This window comes from Vipera berus (genome assembly GCF_964194415.1).
Source record: "Vipera berus genome assembly, chromosome: 3".
In the NCBI taxonomy this organism is placed as follows: Eukaryota; Metazoa; Chordata; class Lepidosauria; order Squamata; family Viperidae; genus Vipera; species Vipera berus.
This window is the reverse complement of record NC_138204.1, coordinates 149,685,540-149,703,657: the sequence shown is the minus strand read 5'-3', so window position 1 is coordinate 149,703,657 and position 18,118 is coordinate 149,685,540. Positions and strand designations below refer to the sequence as shown.

Below are 18,118 nucleotides of genomic sequence, written 5' to 3'. Positions count from 1 at the left end.
AGTATTCAGACTCTGTCTAAATATAAAGTTCCTGATCCCCGCCCCCCCCAGCTTACGGCATCTTTTCCTATTTAGTTTTTAAACTCTTAGGTTGACATTCAGTTTTGGAAATACAATTTGGGACACTGCCTTTTGATGCATAGTATCTTGTTTGGTCTGGAATTCATATCCTTTTTTGTGATTTCCTCTCTATGTCAAATGTGAACAGGTATTGCATTCCTGCTGCGGAGGAGAAAAAACTTGACAAAGTGGTACATACCCTGTTGCAAGCCAATGGCACTCCAGGACTGGAAATGCTTGAAAGTAATGTCATGGTGAGTTTCTTTCTGATTTCTGTCTAGAGGAATCCAGTTCAATTTTGTTTTATAACTTTATGGATAGCAATGAACTCTGTTGTACAGTTATTTGAAGGGACTAAATACTGAAAAACCATACTGCCGTGGGTGTATGTAAAACTCAACCATGAATAAGCCACATGATATGGAGCTGTGTAGACCAGGTGCTAAGCCTAACAAGCTATATTGAAGTAGGATTCTAACAAGGCCTGGAAACTAGGGCATTGTTCATAGATTTAACTGTGGCATACGGCACATTTTGGAAGGATGGATTGTTATAAAAACTGTGCCATATTATCCCCTGCAAAAAGGCTCTCTAAGTGCACCCATACTATTCAACTTAAACATATCAGATATGCCAGCGACAAGGGCATGCAGATTTGGATACACTGATGATTTGGGCATAGCAGTGCAAGAAAAACACATGGATGTGGAAGACAGCCTCCTATCCAAAGATCTTAAAATCTTGGGAAAATTCTTCACTGACTGGAGGTTCACTCTGAGCACCAGCAAAATGGTAACCATGTGCTTCCCTCTTTACAACAAACTAGCATATGAAACCCCAAAGGTCTACTTAAACAACAACGTACACCCCTATATCCCCCATCTAAAGTACCTTGGAGTAACATTAGACTGGACTCTCCTATAAGATATTTCTGGAGAATAGGGCTGCAAAAAATCAATACTCCAGAAATTATGTGGAACTAAGTGGGGAGCTTCAGCTGCCACCCTCAGGTCATCAGCAGTAGGGCTGATCTACTGTCCCCGTATGGCTTAGCAGCTGCCATACAAGTAAGTTAGATGCCAGATTTAATGATACTATGAGGATTATAAGCGGTTGTATTCAAATCATTAAAACTGCTGGCTGCAGTTCTGAGACATCTAGCCCCACCAGTTTTACAAAGATGCAAGATGCACTGGTAAGAAAATACTGAAACTCTTGCAGGACACGCATACCTTCCTCATCTATCAGCCAGAAGATCCAAATCCAGGAAGCCTCCACTGGCACTTGCACAACATCTGCTCAACAACTTTAACATAGATTCCTAGTGGAAAGCCAAATGGGTCACTGAACGCTCTGACTCAGGAAGACATATAAATGACCCCACAAAAAAAAGATGCCAGGCTTTGTTTTTTTTATTAAAGAGTTTTACAAAAACAAGATTTTACAATATATCCCCCCACCCCAAACCCGCCCACTTCCCCCCCCACTTCCCAGAGCTAAATACAGGATTATAGTTATAATAATCATATTCTAAATAAAAATTATGCATAATATACAATTAACCAAATTCATAATGTGCTTTAACTCCCCTTTAACATAACTACATACAAAGTACCAATAACAATATCCCTCTAAAATCTACTCATAAGCTAAATGGAACTTTCTAGTCCCATATTTATTCTGAATATAATCTATCCATCTCCTCCAAACTGAAATATATCTTTCCTGTGAATGATCCTTCAAATAAGCAGAAATCTTAGACATTTCTGCAAGATTCGAAACTTTAAGCACCCATTCTTCTATAGTAGGCAAACTATCCTTCTTCCAATATTGTCCCACCAGTAACCGTGCTGCTGTTATCATATTCAACATCAAATTAGTTTCTTTAACATCACAATCTACAACAATACCCAATAAAAACAATTGCGGAGAAACTTTATCTTTCTCTTAAAAATCTTTTGAATGTTCCACCAAATTTTAATCCAAAAAGCTTTTATATTTCTACAAGTCCACCACATATGAAAATAGGTGCCAGGCTTTGAACTACCATGTCAACAATGGACAATCCCGAATAGGATTCACGCTTCACATGGCGTCTGCCTGGACTCACAGTAAAAATGGGGCATAATATCCCCCCCTCCTTTGTGTGACTACAGGGTCCCATGTCAAACTATATATCCCATCCTGACTGGCTGTAAGCTGAGGGCACGTACCAGTCCAGTATCTGATTTTTTTTCATACAAACGATGCTGCCTAGATATTGGTATTTGACCATAGATCTTTTTAACATTTAATTTTTTGTGTGTGTTTTTCTAACCTAGATGAAATGTTAATATATATTGTTAGTCCATGTATGTTATGCCATACATTAAATAAATAATGCCACACGATAGCATGGCAGCTACTTTTTAATTGTTAGTATACATAAATGCTGCAGTTAGCACATTTCAAATTAACAAATACTTGTACTAAGGATATATGTATGTTATTGCGCTATCGATTTACCCAGCCACCACATTGCTTTTTAAATACTGAAATGTAAAACTAGAAAATCAGTAAAACTTCAAAATTCAGAAAGAATATTATCATCAAAACAAAGAACTATATTGTTTCACCGGGGGTTAGTCCAAATGAAAAGGCAGTCACAAACCTCTGCTCTTGAGCTTTTTATCTTCCATCCAACTCGCAACAACTATGGTACTACAATGGCTGTTTCAGGTTTCTTCTTCTGGCTCAGGCAGTCTAAATCCATATCAGGCAAAGTTAAATCCAAATCTCAGGCCAATCTCAAGGCACCCCCGTAAGACTTCCTGTCGTCTCCAACAGCCTTCTACTCAGATGAGGCATTCCCCTGAAAAATGCACCTCCGTCGTCATCTTCATGTCCGTTCCATCTCCCCCTTGAGTAAGTTGTCCCCCTCAGTGGATGGCTTCCACATTACGTCCCACCACTGTTGTTGCCACTCTGACTTCAAATGCAGCACACATGTCAGCTGCAAGTACCCCATCTCATACTCTTCCGATAATACGAAGCACAATAGCCAGTCTCCCCAACACAAGAAGATAATTTCCAGGCTGGTAAACTATTCACATTTCACCTTCAGATCCTACCGCTTCTCTCATCTCTTCCATCATTAGCACCGTCCATTTTGACAACCACTCCATAGCCACCTTACTGGATACTATGGTAAGCCCAGACCTGCCATCTCTCAGACTCACTTCTAGCATATCATGCAGTCAATACTACATCCCCAAACAACCCATACATCCATTTCCCCCCCCCAAAAAAAAAAAGATTATATCCACTCTCCCCTGCTCAATAATTTTGATAAATAGATAAAAAAGGCTGGCAGGTATTTTGATTTCCATTAAAAGTAACCTCCAAGGATGGGAAACATTTTTCTTAGGAACTTTGAAACTCCTACCTAAAGTAGCTTTCTTGATGCACCCAAATATGGTGTATCAATCGGTCTAATCTACCTCTAAGGTGTTTCTGTATTGAGAGTACAAGTAGTCTTTGTTTAGCAAACGTGTCATTTAGTGACCATTCACAATTATTACACTGATGAAACAATTTTGTGACCAACCCTCGCATTTACATTCTTCACAGGTCTGTAAAGCAAAGGGCAGCTGAAATCAGATCATCAGGACAGTTGTTGTTTCATTTAGTGACCACTTCACTTAATGATCAACCAGTGGTGGTTGCTAAACAAAAGGGAATGCCTTGTGCTTGTTTTCAGGATTATATCATTTGTACAAGGAATAAGCACTGGAAGTTCCAGTTCGTATTGCAGCATTTAAAGTTTATGTGATATCGGCATTGTTTTATGTAACAGGGATTGTGGGATTATGGGGGTTGAAGTACACTGTAACCTGAAGACTTCTAAGGTAGATCCAAGTTTCTTTGCATTATACAGGAAGTACTGAATGGCAGGGAAATAAGATTTTAAAAGGGTTTCTTTTCTTCTCTCTACTTAGATCTCCCCTGAGGTATTGTGTAAAGAGGGGATCAAGGTGCACCGTACTGTACAACAGAGCGGGCAGTTCGTTGTCTGCTTTCCAGGATCTTTCGTGTCAAAAGTATGCTGCGGTTACAATGTCTCTGAAACTGTGCACTTTGCTACCACCCAGTGGACAAGCATGGGTTTTAAAACTGCCAAGGTAGAAAAGTGTATATATATATGTGTGTGTGTGTGTGTGTGTGTTGAACTTTTAAAAAAATCAGAATGACTTTTGTAAAAGAAAACAAAACACTTCACAGACACATTGTGTGCCATGCTATATAACGAAATCCATCATTATTACAAACACCTGTTTTGCTTATAAATTTCTTAAGACAATGTCTAACGTTCAAAAGGAAATCCCAGATTTGGTTAGCTATTAAATATTCAAGTCTGATTTGGAGATGCCATATGAATGATTGCATGTGGTCCAGTCTAGGCTGTGGTCTTTCTATTGGAATGTACTTCATTGTATCGTAAGGGAGAGCTAACAGTGGAATGTTTGTGGGTAGGAAATGAAGAAGCGACATATACCCAAGCCATTTTCAATGGAAAAGCTGCTGTATCAGATTGCGACAGCTGAAGCCAAGAAAGAAAATGGGTCTGCTCTGAGTACAATATCGGCCCTTCTGAGAGAGCTCAGGTAACCCCGTTTTCATATCTGCTTTTCTCTTGAAAGAAGCTCTAATGACAATTGCAGAGGATGCTGTGAGATAGCCAGAACCAATGAGCCCAACCACAGATGGAGAAGACCTTCAACACTTGCTGTGCTGGTAAACCATTGAAGACCAAAACGAAGGATTCGGGTCTCCTGTCAAGCATTCACTTTTTGGTTTTTTTTAATAAAGGAACTCAGTATTTGCATCCATAGCGTAAAACGTTCTTCTCCGAATATTTGTATAGGTTTTTCTGTAATTATGGATAAGCAAGGAAAGCCGGTCTTGCAGTCCCAACTGTGGCATGAGCAGAATTCCACAGCTTCCCCATTTTCAACACGGAAAGTGTATTGAATATTTTTCCCATCCCTCTCTAGGACATTTTTGAAAGCAGGAGAAAGGTGTTGTCTTTCTAATATAATGCTGTGTTCTCTTTGTTCTTTATCATGTAGCTTCGTTACCCACAATTCAAGTGTGATCGATAGCACATCGCATAGATCCAGGATCCATAGAAAATCTGATGACTGGAATCTACAAATTGTATTTAATAAACGAACTTGTTAATTTGCATAGTCTGAATCAAGTCTTCTTCACTGCATATTTGCGCTCAGGGCAGAAGACTTGAGAGGTTCATTGAGGATCTCCACATGGAGTTTCTCCTTCTTGAGAATGTTACATCCCTGTTACCTCCATATGTGCATTTTCTTAAGAGGGCGTTTTATAAATGTGAAAAGGGCTGACATTTGTTTTCCCTTTGGGGTCCATCTAAATGGTCCTCAGGCTTGTTCAAATTGAATTTCTTTTCCTATGAGGACAGCAAGAACTTTCCTTATAAAACTGCTAACCATTAGAATACTGTTTTAAGTTGCGATCCAAAGCACTTTCAGTGTATCAGGTCAAGGATAGTCTTCCTTTGAAGTCTAATTTGTGCTGCTTTGAGTAACTTGGTGTTGTTCTCATCCACTCATTACTTTTGTACGTGATTTTCCATTTGTTCCTTCTCTATGGTCAGCATGTATCTGTGCATTCATAAATCAGATTTTTAAAGCCACAATGACTAGGCAATATATTCAGATATTTCTTTCTTTTTTCTTTTTTTTACTAAACGTCAAGCCTTCATCATTCTTGGATTCCTAGGAAGTGTCTTGAGGGACATTTCTTTTGGCAATTCAGGCTGGCAGAGCAGTCTAGTTGACGGAGGAGTGTCATAGAGATTCGAACAAGAACTCAACTTCTGAAGTTTTCAGTCCATTAGAATTGTTGCTTGATCTGCAATGGTCACTAACACAGGTGGGATTAAGCAGCAGGAGGAGTTTGGCACTGCTCCCTGGGAGTGTATGCAGTGTTGCGTTATCCACTGACAATTATTAAAGGCTCAGCTGCATGTAAAAATGAGGACTTCCAGATGTAATTTTGAATTCCCTTTGAGACTGTGCTGTTTTCTAATTATTTTTAATTTTCACAGGGACACAGAATTGAGGCAGCGGCGGCAGCTATATGAGGCCGGTCTCCATTCTTCAGCTCGCTATGGGAGCCATGACAACAGCAGCTCGGGAGTGGATGGGAAGAAAAAGCCTCGAAAGTGGCAGTTAGAGACATCCGAAAGAAGGTGTCAGATATGCCAGCATCTCTGTTACTTATCCATGGTGAGAGAAATTTCTCAAACCCTGGATTCCTGATTCTTTCCATCTATCCGGCTGCCCATCTGTCTGTACCTAGCTGTGTGTCTACCCATCTGTCTGTCCATTTCTCTTTCTTTCTTTCTTTCTTTCTTTCTTTCTTTCTTTCTTTCTTTCTTTCTTTCTTTCTTTCTCTTTCTCTTCCTTCCTTCCTTCCTATTTGATACAGCTGTTCACCCCAATAGACTCTGCAGTTTGCAAAGTTTAATGGATACTTAAAAACACAGACAAAACAAAACAGCCTAGACTAAAAAAGCCATAATAAAACCCAATATAACAATCCCCATTCACCCCCAGCCTATCATTATCAGACCCAGAGTTTAAGAGCTTTTCCAAGCTTCCACAGAGCAGACACCATCCATGTCTCTTGGGGGATGCTGTTCAGGAGGGCAGGGGCTACCACAGGAATCCGACAGAATTATTGGTCTTTTAATATATCAATTGTTTCCTAACTACAGAATAATTTCTAAAATAATCCACATACTTCAGCAAAGTGCAAGACATATATTTCAACAGAGTCTCCTGGAAAGCACTGATGAACAGGATGCTCAGAATTGATCTGTCACCATCCCAGATTACAGACTAGTCAGGAGTACAAAACGAAATTTTGCTGTGGAGGTATTTGCTCCATAGGGGATATTTGTTCATATTTGAATATTTACTCTGAAACAGGATAGCTAACTACTTCATAACACATTGAATTTAGCTTTACTGAAATCATAAATTGTTTTCAAAAAATTTAATACTATCGCACTAGCTAAGATAAGTTACATTAAGGCAGGGGTGTCAAACTCAATTTCATTGAGGGCCGCATCAGCATTGCGGTTGCCCTCAGGGGGCCGGGTGGGTGTGGCCAGGGTGGGCGTGGCCTACTAGGTGGGCATGGCTAGAGTGCGTATGGCCTACTGGGTGGGCGTGGCCAGCTCTGCATCGTTGGCATCAAGGGTGCCTAGGGGGGCCTGGGCAGGAGTGGGACAGATCTGAGGGTCTCTGGCAGAAGGAGGGTCTCTGGGCCAGGGCCAAGGCAGTGGGGGCCGTTCCCTCACTGTTTCCAGGATGGCTTCGCGGGCCACATGAAACCACTTCGCGGGCCGGATCCGGCCCCCGGGCCTTGTGTTTGACATGTCTGCATTAAGGCTTCATCTGAAATGCAGACATTCAATATGACCTGTAGCTTATCAGTATTCTCAACCTATGTTCGTAAAAATTGCAGGTTGTACAGGAAAATGAAAATGTTGTCTTCTGCCTCGAATGCGCCCTGCGACATGTAGAAAAACAGAAGTCTTGTCGTGGATTGAAACTAATGTATCGTTATGATGAGGTCTGTATAATACTGTTTTGGTCTTGTGGGTTATTTTTAAGGCTGTATAATTTACAAATTTGCTATGTTGCATGTGTGATCTGTAAAGTTGCTGCTCTTGCTTTTTAATATGGATAATTTATATTTATTGTTGCAGTAGGTTTTCTTGATAAATTTGCATTGTGGCCTTTTACCTCCTCACTTGTTTTATTAAGAATTATAAAATAAAAAATTAATTTTGAACAGCCCTACACTGTAAACAGTGTTCACAGCAGCAAAAATTACAATTCCTTAGCAATAGGCCTCTTCCTTACTTACATAGTGTGTATATTCTTCCTTTTGCAACTGTCTTCAAAGCTCATCAAGTGAAGCCGTGGTTTCGCAGTTGACATACTGTAACTTCAATAAGTAGCATGTGCAGTACAGATAATACCAGAATCTTTGTACTTTAAACCTCTCTATAACAAATCATTTAAAAACAACAGTAAATGTATCTATCAGAGTATTGTCTTTTTTATGTCTAAGAGGCATTTAACTCTTTCTCACTTCCTCCTCCACTTCTTAATTAGCTCCAGACAAAGGCAACAGAGATGGACGTTTTGCCTGCTATTTGATGAAGTTATCTTCTCTTCATGTATCTATAGTTTGGAGGAATTTAAAAAAAAAATAAGCAAACCAATTTTGGGACTTTAGACTAATTGAAACAATGTGGAGTAAAAAGCCCCAATGTTTATTTAGGATGAATGTCAATATATTATTTTATTTTATTTTATTTTATTTTATTTTAATCCCATTTATATCCCACCCTTCTTCGAAGACTCAGGGCAGCTTACAATCTAAGCACAAATCAATGTGCTTAGTAATATAAATTTCTGTACCCAGGCTGGCTTCTTCATTGAGGATTAATCTATTTTGCACCCTGTCAACCAAAGAGTTCTTGCCCAAATCCAAAGAAACAGGCAGGAAACAATCCCCCCAAATAAAATGGATGTCAGTTGTACACTTGAAGCCAAAACTGTTAACACCAAAAGGACATTTTTCATTGTTCTTGGGTGGCAAAAATATAGATTGCCAGAAAGTCCAGAGTTGTTCGTTATGAAGCAGAAAAACGAGTCACAGGTTACATATTTTTATACGTATTTTATTTAATCCTGGTCCCCAAATTTCAGTTAGTATATAAATAGGCTATCAGTAGTAATCAGTTAAATATACCAGTTGCTCTAGCTTGTAATGAGCGCTTATTATGATTTTAATATTACACAATAGCATTTAAATTTACTCACTTCCATTTAAAAATATTGCAGGTAGTTCTGGACTTACAACAGTTCATTTGGTGACCATTCAAAGTTAAAATGGCATTAAAAAAGTGACTTATGATTACTTTTCACACTTATGACCGTTGCAGCAGCCCCATGGTCACAGGATCAAAATTCAGATGCTTGGCAACAGATTCATATTTGTGACAGTTGCAGTGTCCTTGGTCATTTGATTACCTTTTGTGACCTTCTGAGAAGCAAAGTCAATGGGGAAGCCAGATTCACTTAATAACTGTGTTTTTAACTTAACAACTGCATTGATTCACTTGTGGCAAGGAAGGTCATAAAATGGGACAAAACTGACTTAACAAATGTCTCACTTAGCAACAGAAATTTTGGACTCAATTGTGGTTGTAAGTCGAGGATTACATGTATTGATTTAACATGTTTTATGAATCCTAGACTGGGTGATCATTATTGTGATTTACTAAAACAATTCAGTTTAGGTCTAGACGTACTTGCAAAATCAGACATAAAACTTTGTCTCCCTTTTCATCAGTAATGAAGGAGTCAGAAGGAGCACATCCGTCCAAGGCTCATTCATATCATGCTGAATAGTAGTTGATTTCATCTGGGTTTAAGTGACTATCTCTTCATTCATGCTGATGATGTAGTCCAGACGTGTCCTGCCTTGGCAGCTTTAAGACTTGTGTGCTTCAACTCCCAGAATTCCCCAGCCAGCCTGCTTTCAGAATTGTGGGAGTTCAAGTCCACAAGTCTTAAAGTTGCCAAGGTTGGACACCCGTGAGCTAGTCTTCCAGAACATCCTTCAGATGAGCTGAATTAATGGGAGTCTGAGTCCTTTACCATTGTTCTGTTCCAGCCTATGACCGGCCCTGTTGGAATGTCAGGGACAACCCCTTTTTATAAACAATAGGGCTGGAACTAATCTAACCAAATTTATTTGCAAAAGCTAAACGAAAAAGTTCAAACAAAAGTTAAACAAATACAGACCAAGACTGTTTGAGGACCCAGATTGTTGGGGGCAATAAGCTGACTTTGTAATAATGCCGCTTGGGGGGGGGCGAAACCCCTAATAAGCAGGCATATACATAGAATGAAGGCTATTGCTAAGCACATTTGATTTGTGCTTAGATTGTAAGCCACCCTGAGTCTTCAGAGAAGGGCAGGGTATAAATGGGATTAAAATAATAATAAAAAAACTTTATCAGAAGCTCTTCAAACGGTTGCCTTCAGCAACCAGCACCTCCCACACATTCCCCTTTTAAACAGCAGTCTCAAGCGTGGCTTCTCATTGCCTTCTCCCGAGTTGCCTCATTGCTTTCCTTTGCTCAGTTCTGCTGGATTGCCTCCTGCTTCTAGCGTCCCTGAACAGAGCCAGCTGTGGATTGTCTTCTTCCAATCTTTCAGGCTCACACAGCTGGGTCTGAGGAGGAACAAGATGGGAGGGGCCTGGCTGAGAGTTCTGCGGTGCATCAGAACCTTCCTCTGACACCAAAGGCTCTCCAAACCCCTCCTCCTCCTCCTCTTCAGAATTGTCCGACTCAGCTGCCGAATCCACAGGCTGACGCTGAATCACAACAACCATTTACAAAACAAGCCAATTCTAAGTTCTTCCTCATCGCATTGTTTCCAAAAGAATTAGTAAATGAATCACCCATAGCTGGGAAGGTGGAAGAACAGCACGAATGCAGAGACCATCAATCAAATAGCCAGTAAAAAATCTGCTGACTTTGTGGAAGTGTAGGATAGGGCACCACTTTGCCAAATGAGGCATAAGGGCTAGATGTCATGTCTGGCTAGTAACATTCAATGACTGTTATTAGATAGGATGACACAGCTGCTCTGCAAATGTCCTGGAAAGGTGCACATGGTGGGGGTACTTCATACTTTAATGCAGGGTGTCCTGACTGCCTGAGAGTCAGCAAGCCTACCAAATGATAGTACTTATATCCCTCTAGACCAGGGGTAGCTGACTCAGGAATTCTTGGAGTTGAAGTCCATGAGTCATAAAAGAGCCAAGGTTGCCTACCCCTGCTCTAGACAAATACTGGGAAAAGATTAAAAAATAATCCTTGTTCTTTTGAATAGAATAGTCAGGGGGACTTGTGAAAAGCTTGCTGTTATCTGTGTAAAGCACTAACCTTTGGTACCTAAATCTAAGCAGTCAATCAAGTTGGTAGAGGGGAAGCAGACTTAATAATATCTTGCAAGAAGAGCCTGAGGTGACTTTCAAGACCAAAAGAGAGAGTGGGAAAAATCCAATCCTTCTCTGTCAAGTGAAGTAGGAAGAATCATTCCATAGGGCACAGAGATTGTTTCCCATAAGCTTAAATCTGGCCGTACCTTTGAAGAACTTAGAGAAGAGTTATATTAAAATCATCAAGAGGCTCAGTCTGAGGAGACTGTCTGAGGGGCCGTTAGAAATATTGATAAATGGGCCTAGCATAAGCAGTTGATCAGAACACTGGATAGCCATAGTAAGAAAACAGAGAAAAACAACGTAGTTGCTAAATATATGCTTTAAGGAGATGTTTAAGATAAAAGACCCTACAAGGTTGTTTTCCTCAGTATTTACTTCTCTTATTACTGAACATGCCTTTTCCTCAAAGAGGAAATGTTAGTTAGATCCAAGGGGCTAAGACTGGTATATTGTCAGAATATTATAGCCTCAGCTAAGCACCATCAACAATGTGGCAAGAGGTATTGATCAGTTACAACTGATGTATATCTTAACTGGAAAATCTGGGCCAGGATCTACAGCATTTCCCCTTAGACTACTTTTTCCCATAGATATATTGGAAACTGGCCCTACAAGTCTAACTACTAGATGCAGAAAACCAGGAAGCTCGAGGTGTTTCAGCTAAAAATTACAGCCGTCATCTTACACAAGAGAATGTTTCTGTTCTGTGAGAGGAATGAGGATTGTGCCACAGTATCGGGTCACTAACAAGAGGAGGTGGTTTAATCATTGGCATTTTGCAAAGTCCTTACATCCTTAGAGGGAAAACTGGGTAATTCTGACTTCATTTCATGGCTCTAGCATTCATTTTCCCAAATATAACTACTAAACGATAGTCAGGATTGGTGGCTGGGATTCCAGAGTGGCAGATGCAAATCTAGTATATGAAGTTTCTCCTTGGGAGCTTATGATCCTCTTAACTGGGCCTTTGCTTGCATTTCTTGGACACTGACAGTTAAAGCTGAAATTGCATCTTTGTATCTGGAAAGCTTAAGATCTGAGTTTGGTACCCGCTTCAATCTTCATCGGTGCTTGAGGCCTAACTGCTGTTAAGCTTATACAAGCATCAACTGGACTAGAGAGGAACTTTCTGGACTTTGTGATCTCTGCTGTAAGACCCTGTTCCCAAATGAAGGCAAAACGATTTGTTCTAGCAGGTTTTTGCAACGGATATACAACTCCAGTGGATGTCTCTTGCCACAGCAAAATAAGCCCTTAGCGTGTCCATTAGTAGAGAAGCTCTGTACACATAATGGAGCATTTTTAGAAAATTCAGGCCATAGGCTTCACTAAAACTAAAAACGATGGTTCTCAAAGGAGAAATTAAAGCATTTTAATGATAAGGAAGCAATTTGTAGAGAGGGTTTTCAGTTGTTTCTATGTTTTTTAGAATATAAAGACTTAAAATGAAAGACATAAATGCACTCAGCAGTGCTCAAGTGCACTCAGAGGGCAGCATGGCTAGAAAAGAGGAACTGAACATTGGCAAGCTAACATTTTAAATGGGACGGGGCGGGCTGCCACAGAGTCAACCCAGGTGGAAAATGGTCAAGTACAAACGTCCATGTGATAGAGACTAGCAGCAGTAATAATCACTTCACATTATAGCCAGTCAGTTAAGTCGCTGCATCTTGGCTTCAGTTTATCATATTATGGCCATGTTATTTGGAATAGGAAGTTGGTTGTTTAAAAAAACAAAACAAAAGAAAACACTTTTTTTTTTCTTCTTTCAACTAGGAACAAATCGTCAGCTTAGTCAATCAAATTTGTGGAAAAGTATCTGGCAAGAACGGCACCATTGAGATCTGTATCAGCAAGCCTACACCAAAAAGAGGGCCTCGCAAGAGAGCAACCCTTGACGTGCCATCATCAAGACTTTCATCCTCCAGTTCATCCAAAAGTGCTTCAAGTTAATCATGAAGAAAGATGCCAACACTCTCTCTCATTTTGGTCAATTTTATATATATTTTTTGTAATTATATCATAGTTTGGAGTATTGCTGTAGATTACAAGCTGTCTTTGCACTAGCTCTACGGAAGATTTTCTTCTGGTTTTAGAGAACTAATTTTGATTTAGCATTAAACTGTTGAATTTTATTTTTATTTTTATTTTATACTTAGGATAGTTTGATACAGCAGGATTTTTTTTTATCTGCTGTACACACATTTTTTTGATAGCAGCAAGGGAACTGATAAAATTTTTGTCCCGCTGCCTGAAAACAAAAAAGGCCTTTCCCCCCCCCTAGTAAAGGCTTTTAAATACCCCCTTTTTCTTTTTCTGGGTAGGTTGAATTTTGGTGCGTTTTATAATTTGTTCTCCAATCACGTCAGCAGATTTTTTTTTCTATAGTGAAAAAAAAAGGGATAGGAGGCAAAACTTGAAAGAAATTGCTATACTTTTGGCTTGCGTTCTATAACAGGCAGGATAAGTTTTGTACCTTTTAAAATTGGAGAATACACACTTTTATTTGAGAGGTTATGGCAGCTGAAGATGGACTTAGTTTTCTAATCATAGGCAAATGGGAGATTTGGAGAAAATGTTCTCTGTTACCAGCACTTCACTATGCATCTGTTCGAGGAGGAAATGAAAGAAAAAAAAAGACTGCCTGCCTTGCGGAGGCATGTGAGCGAAAACTGTGCCTGATTTCATTAGGAAATCCATTCTGGGTTGTTGTGGTTTTTTTGGTGCTGTTGTCTACTTTTATCAAAAACCCTTCAATAGCATCCTTGAAAAATGATTGAAGCCATGCTTCTTGTCATAGACGTGCAATCTTTAACATTCCATTCTCATTCCACTGCTGTTTTTCTCTTGTCACAGTCAGCATTAATTTTGTTTTGTTGTTATGATCACATTTAGAGCCACTAGCACGTTTTGCATACTTCTTTTGAATGTGAAAATGCATTTTCTCCCATCTTGTCTTGTGTTTTTTTTTCCCTTTCACGTGTAACAAAAAAAAAGTATCATAACTTTTGTACATAAGCCTGTAAATTGTTTTAAATACTTGAGCCTTTTCTTGGGAGGGTGGGGTAGGGTGGCAAAGAGACAAGATGAAGAAAAGCCTTACGTTTCACTTTCTTCGTCGGTTGGATTGGATGCTTACAGGGTTTTTCTTGTAACATTTATAAGTGCTGCTTACATCACTGAACAACAACAAAAATAATAATGGAGTAGTTGTTGCCCTTTTCTGGTTGTGTGTACAGTATGTGTGGAATAAAAAAGGGAAAGTTTTCACAAACTCTTTTGTTTCATAATTGAATTCAACAAAAACCGTAGAGCTACCCATATTGCACTGAGCTTGCCGGTGGTGAGTGACTGTCAGGAAAGTCTTATAAAATACATAATTGTTGGTTGTTGCAGAAGACTGAATTGTTTTGGAATATTTAACAATAACACAGAGTCGAGTGTTTCCAATGTGGTTGTCCAGTTTTTATGGCCTTGCTGTGTATTTTTTCCTTCTTGACAGTAAACTTCTGACTATGGCTTACAGTTTGACATTTAATTTATTAGCGCTGCTCTGCTCTTTCCTTGTAAGGAAAGACTTCATGTTTATTGCCAGACTTTGTTTACTTTTCAGGTTTGTAATACAAGGTTTAATAAAAATACACTTTTTGGACACTTTGTCTTTCTTCTGAAAGCAGTAGATATATGATTTAAAGCTAGCTGTCTTATTTAGAACTGTTATCATGGGCTTAGAAAAGATGTAGTTTATGGAATAGTACTTCAGGTCATTTGCAGAACTATATTACTGCAATAAAAGTGAAATAAATGTTTCAACTAATTTGCAGCCCAAACAGATGGGTTTTGAAGAATTACAGCACTGAATTCTTTCCTTGGAGACAGAATAATTCAATAGTACATAGGCTTTGTGAGCAAGCTAAATCAATATTTTCTAAAATATTAGAAAAGATAGAAAATAAAGCTGCCAATTATTTGCGAGTATATTTGTCCACTCATAGAACAAGATCATAGACATAATATCAAATTAGAACATCTATCCTTCAAATATTTACAGAAGGGGGAAAGTAGAACCTGTGATCCTCACAATATTGCTACAGCTACCAGTATGGTTAATAATACTGAAGCCCAGCAAAACCTGGAGGACCACAGGTCTCATTCCTATGCTAAAAGGATGAAAGATAACAAATAGTGCAAGATATTGCTAAAGGGATGAAAGATAACAAATACTGCTTAAAGCACTAGGCTAGAAACCAGGAAATTGTCAGTTCTAGTCAGGCCTGAAAACTGAATGGGCGACTTAGGGTCATTTTCTCTCAGCTCAACTCGCCTCAAAGGATTGTTGTTGTGGGGAAAATAGGAGAAAGGAGTATTAGATATGTTCATCACCTTACGTATAAAAATAATCCAAGGTGGAATACTTTTTTTTTTTTTTTAAAATCTAATACATAGATTGCTTGTCTGTATTAGTAAGGGCCACTGTGTGAGAAATGGTAGTGTGGTTTTCTTAAAAACCTGTTTTTAATCTCATGCTTAGCACGTATCTTTATTTTCACATCCCACTGTGAATACCTGGGACATGGTGTTGATATATAATTTAAGTTACAATCATATAATCTTAGTTGGGGGGGGGGCAGATTAAATCCAAAAGCCACCCACCCTCTTTTATAAAATCCAAGCATTGCTTTTTGTCCACTGCTGATCCCTTCAAATGAAGCAGTTTTTATGAATGACAAAAAAAAAATAGCTCTTCCATTTTTGGTTCAACTCTACACACGCAGAATAGCAAGTACTTTATACACATCCAGTTTTATCTTTTTTTACAGAGATACAGCATACACAGGGACTTCTACCTTTCTAATTCTTTAATGTAAATATCCATTCAATCTTTCTTGTTCCAAATACCGCCTATTCTCCATTGCATGATACAACAGCCTTTCTTATATTCAGTCTTTTGGGAACAAAAATATACTAACTTACCACAAAGGCTTAAAATTATCTCTGTACTATATAGTTCTACTGAAGATTTTAAAATAAATCTATTCACAATTTGTCCTTTTTAGTAAGCATCAACATGGAAGGTAAATTGTTCCAAAGGCAAGAGTTTATTGCTTAATGAGTGTGCTTTCAGAATGCTTTTAATATAAAAACACGTATTTTCTACGGCTGCATACAGTTGTCTCTCTGAAGGGAAAACATGACAAGCTCTGCCGATTCTTTCTTTCCTCATTCACTCCAGTCTTAATTCCTATAGGGCACTGTAACAGGCCTCAAATCTGTTAATCGCTTTCATCGCTGACATCAGAGGGGCTCTTCGTTTCTGTATTCACAAGGGCAGTGTCCACTTGTACATCTTCTTCATCTGACTGGACCACAGGTGCTTCTGCTTCACAGGCATCTTGGCTAGTAGAATCTGTCCAGGGTGCTTCTGAAGAGAACTTCTCACCCAGCTCTGACTGAGTGGGCACCTGAAAACTGATCTCATTTTGATGGGTGCTAGAATCTGACAAAAACAAAAAGGAAAAAAAAATAAAGATTCAAATGAATGGCTGGTTATTATATGATGACTATTTACCCATAGGATCTAAACTATCTTTTCTTTTTGTTAAGGACAATTTATAAAGCAAGATATACCATATAATTTCATATAAATGGTTGTAGAACTGCTGCATTGTTTCTCAGGATGTGGTAAAAGATGAAAATACAGGCATGCTTTACAATCTCTGCCTTTGTAAAATAGGCCAGAACAATTTTAAATCAAGACCTCAACAGCAACTGTCTCACTTTGTCTTAAACCTGCATTAAAATGAATGCAGATTAAAATTAATTGCTCCAAAATGAAAAGTGGCTTGCTTGTGAAAGTGATCTGGATAGCCTTCTCTGAAAGTAGAGCATACAGCTATCACCACAAAAATGGATTTCCCACCACTATTCTACCTTTTTTTTCTGATCTCACTGATTATCTTAGATAAATAATTAAGACTACAAATAAATGCAGTAAAGCAGACATTGTAAGGACAACCAGGGCTAACTCCTATTTCCCGCCCCCTTGATCTACCTTTATTTAACAAAGCTGTTTATTCACAGATTTTCAGAAGATACTCTTGGAAAGGGGAAAAACATATTTTGCCTGTACTTTCTTCATGCTTTTTAAAATTAACATGCCAAGAAGTTTAGAGTAACCATATAAGGCCCATAATCACTTTATCAGTGAAACAGGTGGCATATAACTTTTAACAAATAATATTGAGATATTTTAGTATTTCGGTAGTCTTCAAGTTATGACCACAATTTAGTTCAAAATTTATGTTGCTAAGTGAAACATTTGTTAAGTGCGTTTGCCGCATTTTACTTTTCTTGCCACAGTTGTTAAATGAATCGTTGCATTTATTAAGTTAGTTAACATGGTTAAGTGAATCTGGATTCCCATTCATTTTGATTGTCGGGTCACAAAAGCTGATCACATGACCCTAGGACACTGCAGCTGTCATAAATATGAACCAGTTGCCAAGTATCTGAGTTTTGATCACGTGACCATGGGGATGCTGCAACGGTTGTAAATGTGAAAAATGTTCATGTCACTTTTTACAATGTCATTGTAACTTTGAATGGTCGCTAAATGAACTGTTGTAAATCGAGGACTACTTATATGTACAGTATCCTAATATGCAGAAGAAAAAAAAATGCCAAGACCAGTATGTCTCTACTGCTGAAATTTCTCCTTTGGTCTTTGAACCAAGTTTTTAATCTTACACAGAACATCATTTAGGGCAGGGCTTTTCAACCAGTGGTACGGGTACCACTTGTGGTACATTGGCACCTGGCAGGTGGTACGTGACCATCCTAGAAACATAGGGGGGGAGGGGAATGAGCTGAACCGGTGGCAGCACTGCACAAGCCTGAGCGAGCGACGGTTGGAGCTGCAGAGCTGTCAGGACTCAGCGGAAGC

The 18,118-nt window shown here is 38.9% G+C and overlaps 2 protein-coding genes across 6 annotated transcripts in view; one reads left to right on the top strand and one right to left on the bottom strand.

Annotated features, from left to right (window-relative positions):
• JARID2 (jumonji and AT-rich interaction domain containing 2) overlaps positions 1-14,827 on the top strand; it is a 256,135-nt gene extending 241,308 nt beyond the window's left edge. The window contains exons 13-18 of one of the 3 annotated variants that reach the window (XR_014025984.1): positions 209-314; positions 4,038-4,220; positions 4,573-4,703; positions 5,169-6,006; positions 6,182-6,362; positions 7,609-7,717. Coding sequence is in view for 1 of the 3 variants with exons in the window: in XM_081324217.1 (XP_081180343.1) it covers positions 209-314; positions 4,038-4,220; positions 4,573-4,703; positions 6,182-6,362; positions 7,609-7,716; positions 12,952-13,128 (886 nt within the window). In the remaining 2 variants the exon portion in view is untranslated. Of the gene's footprint in view, positions 1-208; positions 315-4,037; positions 4,221-4,572; positions 4,704-5,168; positions 6,363-7,608; positions 7,718-12,951 lie in introns of those variants that run through there. The other 2 variants (XM_081324217.1, XR_014025985.1) reach the window with 2 other exon arrangements.
• Positions 14,828-15,699: 872 nt separating this feature from the next.
• The window catches only part of DTNBP1 (dystrobrevin binding protein 1), a 44,857-nt gene continuing 42,438 nt past the window's right edge, over positions 15,700-18,118 (bottom strand). For all 3 annotated transcript variants that reach the window (XM_081324220.1, XM_081324219.1, XM_081324218.1), the window contains exon 10: positions 15,700-16,672. In XM_081324220.1, the coding sequence (XP_081180346.1) occupies positions 16,449-16,672 (224 nt within the window). In that variant the 3' untranslated portion in view covers positions 15,700-16,448. The remainder of the gene's footprint in view (positions 16,673-18,118) is intronic.